We start from the raw sequence: 18,138 nt of genomic DNA on the forward strand, positions 1-18,138 counted from the left end.
AGGCGATCGAAGAAAATCGCAGTCAATTCAATACAATACAAACTGTGCGCTCTAAGATTGTGAATTTATAATTAACTAGTAGACAGTAGTTAATTAATTAACAGTGCAATGCATGACTCATTGATGTATAGAGATGTTAATATGATAGTGGACAAAAAGTATTATGCTAATGCTTTGTGTTCAGTACCGGGTACTCGGGTAGCTTCTTCCACAGCTGCTTCGAAAATTTAGAGATGTCCAACGATTACTTAACCCCTTAGGTCATTTTATTTTGTAATATCTTGATAAAATGTCAATTTAAATATAAGATAATCAAAACTTAATTCGGCCCGGTCTAGCTGAGCCCAAATTTATTGGGCCCAATTGACAACCCTAAAAAACTTACCCCATCTCGCACCCCCGAAACACCACCAGCTTGAAGACGAAGGAATAAAAAATAATAATAATAATTTCTATTTCACATTGCAAAGATTCCGCAGCACTCAAAACCAACGCTTTATTGGTGAGTTCTTCTCCCTCTTTGTTGATTGTTGGATAAGCTTCATATCACATTCTTACTTAGTTTGCGTTTGTAATTGTAATCGCTGCTTTTATGAGAAAATCTTGAATTATTTGTGCTGCATTCACATCAATTTCGTTCGTGGCTGTTTCTGCAATCATCAATATATCGTTTCTTGGTAAAAATTAAAATGGTTTATATCTGCTTTGCAATCGGTTTTCATTCCTCGACATGGAAACATGGTCGGGAATTATCTTTCTATATTGATGATTGGCATTCGTGTGAGTATTTAATTCGTGGCAATTTCGTTCCTTGTTCGTTAGGTAGAAGAAAAAAAACTAAGGATCATGGGAACCTCAGCTGCTATGGATCAATTTGATGAATCCATGAAGAAACAAATAGCATCACTTTTGCGGGTTATGAATTTAGTTAAATCTTTCAAACAGGATAATACTCCTTGCAAAATTGACGAGGTAGTATTCTACTATGCGTGTCACCAATGTAGCTCAATTTAACAGTGTTATGACTTGGATTCAGTTTATTCTGTTAGTCTTCTGGATATAGTAAAGGCTGTCGTTGCCCTAATATTTTGTATTATGCAGGGTCTCTTTTTGGGTTCGGTTGGCACTGCAGCTAACAAGGATGCATTGAAAAACTTGAATGTTACTCACATTTTGACAGTGGCTGGTAAATTGGAACCTGCACATCCTGGGGATTTTGTCTATAAAATTATAGATGGTACGGTAGTTTTCACAGAATCAAATAAATCTTGGTCTTTAGTTTCATCCATTGTGATGATTTATGAACTCGTTTTGACATTAATGCAATGCAGTGTTTTTCTGATTGGGTTTCTGGAGCTTTTGATTTTATGGCTATCAAAAGGGGCTTCATGACTAAGTCATTGGATTCAGTATAAATGGGATTAAATTTGTGGCTGGAATTTGAACATTTACTTGGTGCACCATAGAACAGCAGTACTGTTTGCAATTTTGAATGTTTATGCTTTGGTCTTTAACTGTTTAGCATGCAGTTGCTTTCAAAATATTTAGAATTTTGGACAATTGCGGGCAATAATTTTCTGTTTGTATCTTAGAAAATGTGTTTTGTAGAACCAGATAGCTTTATGGTAGATGTTATCATCTCATATTGTCAATTGGCCTTTAACCAACGCATAGTATTGTTTCCTAATTAAGGAGACTGTACAGCATTTCAATCCATGTTGCTTGTAATAAAGGTTCAATATGATTATATTTATTTCACTAAACTACTGAGTGAATTGAGTGTATGGTGTTCATTGTCCGTCCTTATGAGATTGTTGAGCTTCTAGTACTGCATCCGTACTAAAGTAATGATTTTGTTGGAATATTGAGGCAGTTGCTGACAGAGAGGATGTCAACTTAAAACAACACTTCAGTGAGTGTTTTGATTTTATTAATGAAGCCAAAAGACGTGGTGGAGGGGTCTTGGTTCATTGTTTTGCTGGAAGATCAAGGAGGTAAGTTTCTCTTTTCCTATCTTTTTCCTTTGTTTACATAATGCGATCAGTTCCTGTACAATGTGAAGACAATTATTTTTATTTTAGACAAGTGTCTCAAAATAACTCATTTGAAGCCTGTTTTAGAAGCAAGTTTTATGTCTTAATCACTTCTTGCAAAAAAAAAATTAGGTTTAAATTATCTGGAATGTTGTTTCTCACACAAAAAACTGGGAGCTACGTGTAGCTTATTGCAATTTCAATTAGGTTCTTAGAAGTCTTACTTTATCAAATATCAACAAAGTGTATTATATTATTTTATTTGTGACTTGTTTTTTATGCAACAACTTCTGGATGCTAGTTCCTATACCAGTATTAACATAGAAAATGGCTCATGTAAAAGTAATATGTTTTCTTTGCAAAGTTTGAAAAATATCTTGGAAGCTCATAATTTTATGACAAAGATTGTACCAGCATCACTCAAATATTTATTTTACTTGTAAAATATGTTTTCATATAGTTATATGACTATTTATTCAAACCTATTGTAATGAAGTTTTGGATGCCATGTGGAACTTCAGGATGTGACCGTTGAGCCAAATGTGAACTTGTTTAATATTGAAACCTACGTATCTTGTTGTAGCCTTATAAATTATAGATATCATTTTGTTGTTTTCTCTGTTTCATTATTCTTTTCTATTTCTGGAATCTGCTTTCATACGTATACTTCCAGTTTCAAGTACTGAAAATTTGAAAGAATAATAAAAGTGCATGCTTCAAGATTGTTGTCTATTTTCACAGTGAAATAGAAATTTAATTAAACTAAGATTTTTTCACCTCTGTTTGTGAAATGCTATCAAATTTTCAAATTGTTCGAAACCTAAGCTAGACCTCAAGTTTGTTAACATATGTAGAAAGGATAGGTAGGGATGTGGCTTGAATTTTAGGAATGATAAATTATATCATTGTTTACTTTGGGCCTGTGACTTCAGTTCTGCATGAAGTTCATGTCAGTATTTTACTATTTCTTTTTTTATGTTCATGTTGGAACTTTAAAAACAAAATCTTGGTATTTTTATTGTTTATTTGGTTATGTCCCTTTCCATTAGATTAACTAGGAAAAATCGGCCATAATATTTTCCCACGTTTCCAGTGTGACTATTGTTGTGGCATATCTGATGAAGAATCGTGGAATGAGCTTATCTGAAGCTCTGCAACGTGTAAAGATTAAACGACCAATAGCAGCTCCTAATCCTGGTTTTGTTCATCAGCTGGAGGACTTCGAAAAATCCCTTCAAGGTTCTTCTAAATTGCATTTGTCTTGTTTACAAACTTAGTACATTATTCATATATTATCATCAATCATCTACATGAAAGATACATTTATGTCTTATATATTTGAATTGATACATTTACAATTGTGCGATAACACATGAAAGACCTTTTACGAAATGTAAGGAACTGAAATTTCAAATGATAGTTTAAACTGAAAGAAAAAATAACGTATACACAACATGTTAATCTAGCAGAATGTGCATGGTAAAGGAAGTAAAGAGGGATTTTTCAATTACTCACTAAACATAATTGTTACTATTTTAAACAATTTTTGTATACAATGATACAGTCACATATACTTATAATGATACCTCGATACCTTTTGTGTAGAACTTTCATTACAATGTTTACGAGAAGATTCAATATACGCTCATTTTGTTGTGAAACTTTGATTTCACTACTTTTTTATTAATAGACGATATTAATGTTGCAAAAATTATCCTTTGGCTATCTTATACTGGGCAAAGTAACAAGCAGATACGCATGTACTATGTAAAATGGAATTTCGAATTATAGACCTGATTTCTTTATTTTATTTAGTAATTATTTCTGACTCTAAAAATACTACTGTTTTCCTTTATATGTTGGCTTTCTTTCATTTTCTTGATTAGTGGACTTTACTTTTTAATTGTTCTTCATATAGTTTTGTTTACACTGTTACCAATTGAAAGTAGATTGGATCTGTTTTGTTTTTGGAAAGACATCGAAGTGTCTGAATATAGAACATGATGGAGATTAGACAAGGTGGTGTAGATAAGATTTATTGCAACAATGGCAATCACATGAAAACAAGGCAGCAGGAGTTAGATATTGTAATTGCAACTTCATCTTCAGGTGCACAAGTCCCATTTAGAAGAATAATGCATTGCAGCTGTGCTCATCAGTCTCTTTCTATTCTATGAAATGTTGAATTCATTCTGCCTTTTCTCTTCCCATGTATGTTGTTGGTGCTTACAGGAGAAGAAAAAGTAGAACTTAGTGGAGTATTGTTGGTTTATACCCAAAGGATGTACCTGAAAATACTTTAGTTTTTTAAGTGGATAGCACATGATGGCAAAGAAAAAACCATACACGCAGTAGTAGGCCTACTTCAGATGCAGCAAAATAGATTTCAAATCATCTAATTTAATCATCCCATAAAAAGATTTATAGGGCAATTGTGCCCGACGGCTCGTAAGCAACTGCTAGATATATTGTGAGTGGTGAAGAGGACGGGGTTTCTGTGAAATGGGAAATAAGATTAACCGAACACTTGGGAAATAAAGCATAGAGAAAAAAGAGGGGGTCTGCCATCGAAAAACACAAAAAAATGATTGTTTATTTATTTATTTAAATATCTGCTTATCTTCTGTTCTGCACACGAAAAAAATGTAAAGTACTCTGCTTATTCATAAAATGACTTAGATTACCTGTTCCATTTTTAATTATATATATATTGAAGGCGGTGGTGAGGGGATTTTACCCTAAATTAAACACAGGAAAGGTTTATTGATAATCAAACTTCCGTGTTCATTTACAATTTAAACTTAGGGATTAATATTTTTTAGGAGATAATTTATCTCGTGAATATATATAAAAATATGTGAAATTCATGTGGGGGAAGAAGACAGAAAAAAAACATGTGGATTTTACACATTTATGTGTATGTAGGAAATAAGATTTATTTCTCACAAAAAGAGAAATATTAATAAATATTCTAATGACATACATGGCTGATTATGTAGGATAATTTTATTTCCTAAATACACATACACACGTAAAAATGTGTAGGGTTCGTGTGAAACCATGTGAACCGAAGACATAAAAGAAAATATAGGGCCTCATATATTTATTTATTTTTTAAGATAAAGGAGAAATATTAATCCCTTATGTAATTTTGCATTCGATATATTTGTTTGCAATAACTAAAAATTGATATGTTCACAACTCGATGTAATGATTCGATGTAAAAATTTGACAAGTAGGTCTTTGGCATTAAATTTTTTTAAATAAACATTATTACTTGATTTGATGCTAGAACATCTTTCAAAATCAATACGCAGGCTACTTGGGCTTCTTACATACCATATAAGTTCTGATGTAAAGTTGGATATAAGTTCTTACATCCGCAGTTTATCACAATCAAATAAGTTCATATACATCTGAGCATTAAGACTTGTATTACACCCTTGCTTTATCGGAAGACAATCAGGAAAGGGAAGAGAAAAGAAAAACCATTCTATTGATTCTGATAGATGGAGTTTTTATACATGTCAACAATAAAACTATATAAGAGAAAAAAATAAAACTAAATTAGTTACAATTTAAGACAATAGCTAAGACAAACATTTTAATCCCCCCGCCAAAATCTAAAAGAGACATGCTTTAACTAAATCACGGATTAAGACTTCAAAAATAAGCCAAATATACTGTATGTCGTCCATTTCAGGTGATGGGTCCAAAACCATGTTTAGGGTTCTTCATCTACTAATGTTTGGGTTAGGGTCTATTTCAAGGTCCCATACAAAAACATAACGTCCTTCATCATTTCATTTGCACTCAAACAATAATGTTTGAACTAATTGTGGCCAACAATATTATTCAATAATTAATTATATGCATACTTGTTTTATTTTTAAAAAATTAATGATAATAAAGTCAATTTTATGATTAGATATGTTAACTATCTGGTTTGTTCGAATTGTATTAAAAAATTCCTTTTATGTAATAAATTATTAAAATAAATTAGAAATGATTTTAAATATCATCTGTTTGAGGGGAAATAAGTATTTTTGGGTCCAAGTTGTTAAGTAATTAAAAAAACAAAATTATAGCTTAAAAAATGGTTTCTAATGTTAAAAACTAAGTAACAGCTGTTATTGTAACAACTCAAGCAATTTAGTTTTAGAATAAAGTTACTCTTTATATGAAAAAAAAATTATTAATATTTAATCTTTACAAATCATTAAAATTTCGAGCTGTTCCTTCTTCCTTTATGTTTGGGTAATTGACCCTTTTTCCTTTAATTATGTGTACAAACAACTTTGATTACATCATCATCCTGTAATTGTGACATTTGATTTTATTTTTATTTTTTATATTGGAACATATTGGCCCAAACTTTGTCGTTTGCCTTCAAAATCACTGAAAAAAGGCGCGGCCTTTTCTATTTCTATTTTGGTTAAATCAAAACCCATATGATTGAACCCATTACTTTCCTCTCTTTTTTTCTGCTCCATTTATTTTCCATGCAGTGTTTCCTTCCCCAATACATCACGACTAGGGCTGAAAATGGGCTGGGTTGGGCCAAGCTTTGTCCTGAAAAGCTCAAGTCTATGTAAAAAAAATTTAAATTAGCCTGGCCCAAGCCTAGTACGAATCTAACTGTTAGCCTGACTTGGCCCGTTTATAAAATAAAACAAATAGTCTGGCCTATCCCGTTAGCCTGTTAATTTTTAATTTTCAAACAGAACCATGAATCAACTTTACAAAATAGTCAAATTATGTTGCTAAATCAAAAATCACAATTTCAACGTCCAAACAGAATCATAAATCACAACAAAACTCATTACAATATGCATTTAAGTCACTTTCAAAAGACTAGCATTCGTGGTCAATGTGGTAGTTGTTGCTTGTTGGAGGACAACACCATGCTGATCCTGGTTCGAATGCTGGTAGAATCCGAAAAAAAAAAGTCACTTTCAAAAGCAAAATGCTCAAACTAAATAATATATATTTCATTAGATCCAACAAACAAATCCATAATACGTAAATTAAAATAACTACATGAATTCAACAAATACTTCATGATGCTTGTAGTAAGTATAACCTCTCCCGAAAACCTTTGAATATATTCATATACACAATCTAACATGTTGAGATCTTGGTTCCTCCTACATAAGAAGTAAAGTCAGATTTCTATGAAAATATAATCGAATATAATTAAGTTATAAATAATTGCAATTGATTAAATTTATAACTTTTGTTTTTTTCTTCAAAACATACTTATTCTATTTTATTTTATTTAAAATAAATAGTACAATATAGGTCGGCCTGTAAGCTTATAGACAAGGCCTTGTGAAAGTGTGTCTATGACTTTTTTATTAAGCAGGTTTTTTCAAGGCCCAAGCCCGGCCTATTTTAATAAATATACTAGGTTAGATCTGGCCTGACGTAGGTCGAGCCGTAGGCCGGCCCGACTCAATTTCACCCCTAATCACGAGAATAATTATATAAACAAATTAATTTCGTTTTATTATAAATATAAATTTTTTCACATCGTCGTTTAACTATATATTATTAAATGACTAAAGAAAACTAGTCATTATAATTATTACTTGAAAAGTCTTCTATTTATATGACACGTCAATATATTATCAAATGATTTTTTTTTTTCAATAACAATACATCAAATTTGAATTCGTAACACAAAGGAAGATGATTATGACGTATTATACTTTTTTACACGTTATTTGTACTTATTTAAAAAAAAGAAAGAAAATGTGTATTAGTATTTTTTTTATTTCAGACAAAAAAAATGTTAAACTAATGCATAAAACATTTATGTATGAATATTTTCGCCCTAATGCAAATGCAGATAATAATTTCCATCAACTATGCTTTAGATCTTATTAATCTTAGTATAGGAAAATATTCCATCATTGTTCCTTTCTCTTTTCTCTTTATTACATTTTTTTTTTTTGGTACAGAAAAAGTAAAAACTAGCTTATTATAATTATCGGTTTATGACTCTTTAAGAAAAAATAAAAAACTATAAAATGTGATTTACTGCATTCATATATTTAATAAATGATTTTTTTTTCTTATGTCAAATAAGATAATATTTCTCATGTATTAAATATAATAAGTGATAAAATTCATCACTTATTTAAAAAAAAATGCGAATTTTGATGCTTGATAATATGAGAAAGTAATTTTCCTTAATAAATATAGTAATCAATAAAGAACAAAAAGTGGAGCCGAAAGTCAAAACTAGGTACCCTATTTACCGTAATGAAAGGAACTGTTGGGCAGCACTCTTGGTCTCCCACATATCATTTTCCATCTTCCCATTGCACAAACTGCCATCATTCTGGACAACCATTCTCTAAATTATTACTCGGTATGGGACCATCGTCCATGGCAGTGGATAGATCCAGCCATATATATGCATTTCCGAGCACTATGCAGTCCCAGTCTTTTTCATATGCTCACACGTGATTTAATATTAATTATTACTCATAATCATTGAATTGGGTTGCTGGGGCCTGGTTTCATGTGAAAGAACTTTGTCTATTAAATATCTTTATAAGGTCTACAATGAGCCAACAAACCCTTTTTCAAAATTGAATTTACAAGAGAACTGTGCGATTATGCCAAGAGATGGTAATTAAATGATTTGAGTCACTAGAAAAAATGAAGCTTCACTGTTACTCAACGAGTCATTACAAAAATTGTAAATACTAAAATGACATCATTCACGAAACAAACAGTTTATATTTTTAAAGATTTGTATACATAATATTATTTGTTTAATCAGACTTGAATAATGCTAATTAGATTTATCTACATTCTATCTTACTTGATGTGAAAATAATATTTTTCATTAAGCATAGATTACGAAAACAGTTCATCTGGGTTTTAGTGTTGTTTCGCAGACTAAATTATTTTTAAATGGCCCTATTTTTTTATCCTACAAAAGATATGAAAATATACGGGATTTATATTTTTTATATATCTTCTCTTTACATAGCCCTACATGGGTCCTACATATTTTTTTGTATTTATCTCATATAACATAAGAAATATTAATATATATATATATATATATATATATATATATATATATATATATATATATATATATATATATTGTTATATGGACTTGGGAAAGGCCCATGCCTACAAGAAGTCCAATCAGCACAAGCCCACATGTAAGCCTTACAAATAGGAGCTAAAGACCATAGGTATGACTGATTTCTCTAACCCTATTTTACGCAACCACGACAGTGCACACACACACCCCCTCTAGCTAAAGCCATCGTATAAGTGTGTAGTGATTCGTTGTCATCAAGATACCTAATTGATAGGTATCTGGAGAGAAAACACTAGATCCAACATAAATCACCCGACCAACGGTGGGACATCCCTGCCTCAGGCAAAACATATATATATATATATATATATATGAAAAATTATTTCTAGAGCCACTTTAGATAAGGTTATCTAAAGTGGCTATAGAAATATATATAGGATTTTATATTTGTTATGTTATATATATTAACTCCACATTCGTACACATACATCAAAGAGGTGGGTCAACATTTTTTTTTTTTTCATCATTTCACTTTCTTTCTCCTTTTTGTTGTGTGTGTAAGAAAGTGAAGTTAGGATATATATATATATATATATATATATATATATATATATATATATTAGTAGCATTTTATATCAATGTAAGTTATACTTTAAATTTTGATGATTGATCCTATTTATATCTAACGGTTCTGATTTATTAGATATTTGAGCCGTTAGATGTAAGCAAATTAATGATTAAGATTTGATATAAGATTTCTTATTCTTACACCGATATAAGAATCTCTTGTTCTTATTTATATATATATATATATATATATATATATATATATATATAAGGGTTATATTTACAAACTCTTACAAACTACAATATCTTTTTCCGAGAGAACACTAGGTCACACTATCTTCTCCCGGAAGAACACTATGAAAACTTAGTGTATTTGTAAAAAAAATTTGTAAATGGATCATTATATATATATATATATGACCATTGAGTTTCTATAAAATGCTGGGTTTACCTGATCAAGAACTCCGTTATCTCTATTAACCATTGTTTTTTGATAGCTACTATTTGTAGATTAGGACCATTAGCCGCGACACTGTTTGTTTATTGATTACTTTCTTTATAAGTAATATAGTTTGCACCAAGGGTTTGCACTTTCATTCTCTGCGCTGCAGTTCTATTAGCTTTTGTTTTACTATATAGTTCTAGGAATTAATATTTTTTATATTATAGTAGTTGATTTTATTTTTTATATATATATAAAAGTATGTAAGATTCATATTTTTTCTTTCTCTCTCCTCTCTTGATATAACCCCATATCAACTTCATATATTTTTATGTATGTGTAAGAGATAATTTTATCTTATACAACATGAAAAATATCAAACCCTTAAATTGTAAACTTGAACCTTATCCTTTTTTTGCAGTAAAAGTTATGCACACACCATGAATTTGGTGTTGGCCCAAAAAAATTAATCCAATAACCACACTTGCAAGTTGAAGCCGTGTCCCGCAGCTCCCGCTAGCAATTTTCATGACATAAAAAAAGCTTTGCACATTTTTAAATTGCGTATTACGAATTCAGCAATATTAATTATACAACACTATTACGTATTATATTATGATGGATATTAGTATCATTTTTAGTTATTAAATTCATCTAACAATTAACATATTTTTTGAACTCAATATGCTATAGGGAGTTCTACTTGCCACCAGGATACACAAGCACAACCACCACCACCAAGTATACATAATTGCTAACAAATTTCCATCTTAGTTCTACTTCAATGATTCTATTTTGTATAATCAATATCTGTATGGAAACTTATTCGATTATTATACTTATCAAACCACTCTTGCAAATTGTTGTCTTGTATTACCAAGGACAGAGAGACAGAAACACTAGGAAAAAATGATAAGCAATTAAGTATTTGAAGAAGGGTTTGACTACTCATGAAGAAAGAGGGGAGACAAAAAAAGGGTATGACAATACAAAGGCTGATGCAAATAATGCAAAAACCTTACCTTACCCACTGTCAGTTTCTGACATAAAATGACTTGACACTCGCTTAGCACAGCAAAGCACACCGTCGTTTCCGCGCGTGACGCCAAGAACCCTATCGTTCGTGATCACTAAATTATTTTTCCAAAATGTGTCTGTTTACACTTGAAAAGTTGATCAAAATATCACTGTTTATCAATTTTTTTATTTGAATATCACGTCCACAGTATTATTTTCTAATATGACCGTGTAATTCGTGTGATATTTAGATAAAAAACTTGGTGAACAATCACATACTGTTCTTAGTGCATCGTGCCACGTGTAGGAAAAGTAAACGACGAACATTTTCTCTTTCCATGGGCCTTCTGTGCGGGAACTCTTTCCTGCTGGGTGTGACGGGTAGTAAAAATGAAAATTTTACTGTATGTCTACCGACCCACTCAAAGAGTAGAGGAAGGAAAAACTTCCTTAAAAAAAATATTCAAAATTTTGTGCACGTTTATATTTCAAGGGATATTTAATAAAAAAATTTCTTTATAATTTTTATTATATAATAAATCGAAATTAAATTAATAATTACATAATAATATTGAATAAGAACTGTTAATTTAATTTTGATCTAATAATGATAAAATGATTATAAAAAAATAATATAAGTTAACTCTTATTTTAATACCATAGAATGTATTTAATATCACGTTTAATTTTATTAAAATATTTTTGTAAAATTAATCATATTAATTATTTAATAAATTACATCTTTTATCTTGTTAAATTATATATATATTATTAAATGGTAACGTAAATTTTTATATGAATAATACGTACAAATTTAAAATTTTAACATAATATTACTTATTTTATACATCTATAGTATTACTTTTAATTAGACAATCTTGATAACATATAACATGCTAAATATTTTAAACTTTTTAGGAAATTAATATTTAATTAATTATTTTTTAAAATAATTATTACAACATATGGTATTATTTATTTTTTTTAATTATTTAAATATATATATAATTTTAAAATTTCTAATATAAAAAATTTAATTTAATTTAATAATTTAATTTTTTTTTAATCAATATCTTAAGGGTTTGATGTTTCTCATGTTATAGAAGATAAATTTATCTTCTACATATATATAAAAATATGTCAGATCATTTATCAAAAAAAAAAAAATGTGTCAGATCGATATGAGATCATATGAAGAAAAATAAAGAGAAAAAAAAACACATGAGCTTTATACATTTTTATGTGTATATAGAATATAAAGTTTATCTGACTTTCAACGTGACTTTTAAACGCATATCTCTTAAAGGTGTTCATGTTAACTAAATTCTACTATTTATTATGAAATACATTTTTGTAATTATTCCTTCTTCTTTTTTTAAATTTTGCCTCCTAGCACAAATTATGATATACGAGTAACAAACCTCCACCCCTCGATGCCCCAAAAGTGATCGGTGTTCAATTTGGATTCCCCAATGTATCTAATCAACCTTTTGTTGGAGCCCAGAGATATTTTTGGTACGTTGTATTTTTTTCATCCCCATCAAAAGTGAAGAAACTTTGAGGTTCAATCTCTTCTCCCTCATCCTTTGAATAAATTCTCAGTTTCAAAGGTTCCTCTCCCTCCTATTTATGCCCGAAAGTAAATTATGAGATATGACGTTCGCCATTTCATTTGTATTGTTTTTCTATTACATTATAAGCACAAGTTTTACTCCAAATATAGTTAGTTTTTCGCCAGCAAATTTATCATTAGTTCTATATGTAAATTTAATGTAATGTACACATAACAACACATTGCAAGATCATTTACCAATTAAAGATCTTGAGAAAGAAATGATAGCCTGATTCTTATTACGCTTACAAACAAGTTTAGGCAAGCTTTTAAAAAAAACCATCGACTTATCTTTAAAAAAAAAAATATTTTTAATGAAAAAAAAACACTTAAAATATACAAATCCGTAATTATAATAGGTAATGGCATTTGATTTTGAACTTTCACAAATCCGCAGCGAAAGCAGAACAATCTCTGAGCCATAACTGGAGGAGAAAAAAATGGGGAATAAAAGGACAAGGAAAATTTCCAAAAAAAAAAGAGCATGGGTGTTTGTTACGCGGGATTTTTAAAAATTCTAAGAAACTGAATTTTTTTAAATTTTAAATTTACGGATATTATTATAAACTGAATATAAAAATTATATTTTAAAAAGTTGAGATTTCTAACTAAAAAAAATTTCTCCTATAACAAACACTTTCGAAAAGAAAAGAAAAAAGGACAAGGAAAAAGATTGAATTGCGTGTATGGAGGGAGCAGAATTGTTAGTGTGGCAGGCTTAGACTCAGCAGAGGTAGGGCCTAATATACTTCGTGTTGCGCGGAGAATATCTTACCAAAGATATTCTTCATCAAAAATCACCCTCACTCACTGACTCACCCACACCCATGCATCACATTTTCCATCGCCGTTGCTGTTGCTGAAGCTATCTCGTACCTTAGTCCTTAAATAATTGTGTTACGAGTTTCAAACATCATAGATACATTCCAAACCCAGGCTCCTTCGCAGTCGCAGCTGAAAACACGACCAGAAGCATTAGCTTTTTTTTACTCATCACATTTTGGACTTACTGTGGTAACATACTAAAGTGCATGTGCAGTCACAGACTCACAATAGCTTCAGCTTTGAGTATTTTTTATGCATTTTTTGTTTGTTATGATTGCACCGTCGCAGCATTTATATTATTGTTATATGAATAACAAAAAAACGTGTACATTTTCAAAAGGAATTAATTATAGGATAGATCTAATGTTTTTTAACGGATTCTTTTTTTAATAACTAGTTATTGTGATTAAGTCTTTTTCTTTTTCTTAAACGATATATATACATCAAATCATTAATTATTTTAGAACTAGAGAGAACAGAACATATATGTATTATTTATCTTATGATGCATGATAAGATTCTCTAATTTGGAATATCTCTTCAAGCTTTTGGGAGACAAGAAGTCAGAACTACTACAGAAAAAAGTTGTATATCCACCCAATTCAACGGAGTAGAGAGCATGTGATTTTGACCTTATGGGGAGGGGATGGACGATCAGTTGAAAAGTAAGATTTTTTAGGATTCGTCACCATTTTCTAAGAACTACTTGGGATACTAAATATGAGAGCTTCTTTTGGCGTTAACCAAATATTAGTATATATTTATTCTTAATATCGTTTGTGTATTCGAGATAATTTTTTTTTTCTATATAAATAAAAATACTGAGCTGAGATGTGTCTTATACACTTTTATATGTGTAGGAGAAAAAAATTATCTCTTACGATATATGAGAAACAACAAACCCTTATATCAATATAATTCGAGTGCAAAATAAAAAAGTAAAGCCAACAAAGGTGGACACAATTGGCTAAGGGTTAGATCCACGTGCGTTCAAAATTGGCTAGCAGATGTGAAGACTCTATTCATGAGTGATATATAATCTTTTCCGGAAATTCTCAAAGAAGTTGAGGGTCTTCTCTGACTCTAGTGAGATACTGATGTCTAATCCTACTTAAATTTATTTATCTATAAAAAAAAAGTAAATCCTACAAATTAAAATGCATAAAAGTAAGTATATATTAAAAAAAATCTTCGAAGAAAAGATAAACTAAAATGTCCTTTCATTAAGAAAGATACGATGACCAACTCACATATTTCGTATATAATAGCATTGATTAATACTCGTGATTAATTATCAAAATGATTCCTGCTTAGTATTCAGTGACGAACCATTTTGTCTAGTGTTTCAATAACGAATTTACGAATTGTGTTTCCCACTATAATATTCAATTCATCCATAATGGGCTTGGTTACATGCAACTTTGAAACAGAGACTCGGAATTTAGGGTCTCTGTCCGCCTACAACCTCTTGATTGGAATGTGGACCTATTTATGAAATTAATTGTCCTCGCTATGCTCTCAGCTGGACTTAGCAATTGGTACTAAATTCCATTCAATTTTAAAGAGACGCACAAACACATGTTCCGCAATTTATGGCTATAGCTCAAAGGAATGCAATAAATAAAGCAACCAGGAAATTCTTTTTTTATTTAATTAGAAATAGGATATTCGTATTATTATTATTTTTTCACTATCATATGTTATCATCTATTATAAGTTTATAACTATATATTTAGGAAAGTATATAATTATAAAATTAATTTTTTTTTTCAGAAACTTTTCAAAAAAAAAAATACTGCTCCAACAATGATTAAAAAGATAGAAAATTGATTGTAAAAAAAGTGATAGCATAAATATCTTCCTCGTTTAATTATTATCCTCTTTATGGCATTCTTTTTTCAATAGCATAAATTGTTTTTTTGAACTTCTTTTTTTCAAAAGCATCTTTCAATTATGGGCAATTTGCAACAGACAAAAAAACTAATTTAAAATTTTCTACCACAATTTTTTTACTAAGTAATAATGTATATATTAATACATATTAACTTAGGATTTTGCATCTATCATTTAACATGACCACAACAACTTTTCTATACACACAACATTTTGTGGGACCCGCAGTTTTTGAAACCAAAAAAAAAAAAAAAAATCGGCACGCAAGACGAATCTCTATAACATATCACAATCATTTTTCCTACAACATAACTCTTATAAAATCCATTAACTTATTGTTTATAAGTAAACTTTTTTTACCAACTATTGGTTACTTGAAAAAGGGTATTCTAATATATTATAGAATTGTAAATAATCTGTACAAAGGGTTCTCTATTTATAGAGAATATTTGACCTACTTTTAACCTAATGGGCTTGGCCCAATACAACAAAGGGCTTGGCCCAATACAACAATAAATGACTAAATAAAAACTAAATAATAACTAAATCAATATTATTTACAACACTCCCCCTCAAGCTGAGGAATAAATATTTATCATTCCCAGCTTGCTAGTAAGTTCTTGAAATCTGTCTGAAGGAAGCCCCTTTGTTAATAGATCAGCCAATTGACGCCCAGTGGGAATGTATGGAGTGGTAATCAACCCGCTATCAAGTTTCTCTTTGATGAAATGGCGGTCAACCTCAATATGTTTAGTCTGATCATGTTGAACTGGATTATGAGCTATACAAATAGCGGACTTATTATCACATAGCAGCTTCATAGGTCCCTCACATTTTATTTTGAGATCATCAAGAACAATTTTCAGCCACAGTAACTCACAAATGCCTTGAGCCATAGCTCGAAATTCAGCTTCTGCACTTGATCTGGCAACCACATCTTGTTTCTTACTTCTCCATGTCACCAAGTTACCGCAAAGAAACATGCAATAACCAGTGGTAGAACGACGGTCAGTCACAGATCCAGCATAATCAGCATCTGTGTAGACTTCTAAAGATAGATTGCCATCACGTCGGAATAACAATCCTTTACCAGGAGTACCTTTAAGATACTGAAGAATTCTCTCTACTGCCTGCATGTGTTTTTCTTTTGGATCGTGCATAAACTGACTGACAACACTAACAGCATAAGCTAGGTCTGGTCTAGTATGGGCCAGATATATCAATTTCCCAACTAGCCGTTGATATTGTCCTTTATCAACTGGAGGACTCTCTTCTTCATAGCCCATCTTGTGATTCTGCTCAATAGGAGTATTAGAGGGTTTACACCCGAGCTTTCCTGCTTCTTTGAGAAGATCAAGAACATATTTCCTCTGGCTGATAAAAATTCCTTTGCTTGAATGAGCTACTTCTATCCCTAGGAAATATCTCAGTTTCCCAAGGTCTTTGATTTCAAACTCAGAGGCAAGCCTTGTTTGCAGAATCTGTCTCTCCACAAAATCATCACCTGTGATAATAATATCATCAACATATACAAGGAGCACAGTAAGCTTCCCATTTTGGGAGTGCTTGAAGAAAAGAGTGTGATCTCCTTGGCTCTGTCTGTATCCTAAGGTCATCATAACCTTAGTAAATCTTCCAAACCAAGCACGAGGTGACTGCTTCAATCCATACAAGGCCTTTTTTAATCTACAAACTTTATTTTCCCCCTTCACAGAATCAAAACCAGGCGGGATTTCCATGTAGACTTCTTCTTCTAACTCACCATTGAGGAAAGCATTTTTCACATCAAATTGATTTATATCCCAATTGTAATGGGCAGCAAGGGATAACAAGATTCTCACTGTATTCATCTTTGCAACTGGAGCAAAGGTTTCTTCATAATCAATGCCATAGGTTTGAGTGTAACCTTTGGCCACTAATCGAGCCTTATATCTCTCAAGAGTGCCATCAGAATTATATTTCAGGGTATAAACCCATCTGCACCCTACTGCTTTCTTTCCGTAAGGTCTATCAATAACCTCCCATGTTTTATTTTTCTCCAAAGCATTCATCTCCTCTTGCATGGCTTGAGCCCAATTCCTATCTTTCAAGGCTTCATGTACTGATTTTGGGATTGCAATAGAATCTAGTGCTGAAACAAAGCTTTTGTGCTGCACAGAAAGATTAGCAGAGGAAACAAAGTGGGAGATAGGGTATTGAGTACAAGAGGGACAGGAGGAACAAGTTTTCTTGTGACAAGATCTTTTTCCTTTTCTAAGAGCAATAGGTAAGTCATCAGAAGTAGAAGCAATGGGTAAGTCATTAGAGATATCAGAAGAAATAGACAAATCATGAGAGGAAATAATATTAGAATCAGAAACAGGAGATTCAGAAGAAATAGGAGATTCAGGACTTACCAGTGGTTCAGACGATTGAGGTTGCTGGTGAGACAGTATGGGTTGTATCTCAGGTGTATTTGAAGGTTCTGACACACCAGGAGCAGACACACTAGGAAGAGAGAAGATTGATCCAGACTCAAAGAAGGAAGGGGACGAGTCTTCTGAAGAACTATTCTCCCCCTGACGATGAGGACCCAGGAAATAAGATTCAGATTCTTGAAAGGTGACATCCATAGAAACAAAAAATTTCTGACTTGGTGGATGATAACACTTGTACCCTTTTTTATAAGGGTTATAACCAA

The 18,138-nt window shown here is 31.0% G+C and overlaps 1 protein-coding gene across 2 annotated transcripts; it reads left to right on the top strand.

The window, feature by feature from the left end:
* The first annotated feature begins 419 nt into the window (after positions 1–419).
* LOC133291289 (dual specificity protein phosphatase 1-like) lies at positions 420–4,531 on the top strand. Of its 2 annotated transcripts, none has more exons than XM_061489526.1 (6): positions 420–502; positions 823–972; positions 1,102–1,237; positions 1,874–1,994; positions 3,127–3,272; positions 3,983–4,531. In XM_061489526.1, exons 2-6 carry the CDS (start codon positions 847–849, stop codon positions 4,045–4,047), a joined length of 594 nt encoding a protein of 197 aa, XP_061345510.1. In that variant the 5' UTR covers positions 420–502; positions 823–846; the 3' UTR covers positions 4,048–4,531. The 2 variants fall into 2 exon arrangements, with proteins under 2 accessions (XP_061345510.1, XP_061345511.1); XM_061489527.1 differs by having other exon boundaries at positions 4,009–4,531.
* The last annotated feature ends 13,607 nt before the right edge of the window (positions 4,532–18,138 follow it).

Source organism: Gastrolobium bilobum, unplaced genomic scaffold (genome assembly GCF_033153095.1).
Source record: "Gastrolobium bilobum isolate Gb01-03AN ecotype WA unplaced genomic scaffold, APGP_CSIRO_Gbil_v1 utg7904, whole genome shotgun sequence".
In the NCBI taxonomy this organism is placed as follows: Eukaryota; Viridiplantae; Streptophyta; class Magnoliopsida; order Fabales; family Fabaceae; genus Gastrolobium; species Gastrolobium bilobum.

Bases quoted from the DNA above. Each gene is read 5' to 3' on its own strand.
- LOC133291289 (XM_061489526.1), top strand. From the start codon at position 847: ATGGGAACCTCAGCTGCTATGGATCAATTTGATGAATCCATGAAGAAA. The intron at 973-1,101 runs GTAGTATTCTAC...TGTATTATGCAG, and splicing joins CTCCTTGCAAAATTGACGAG to GGTCTCTTTTTGGGTTCGGT. The intron at 3,273-3,982 runs GTTCTTCTAAAT...AATTGAAAGTAG, and splicing joins CTTCGAAAAATCCCTTCAAG to ATTGGATCTGTTTTGTTTTT.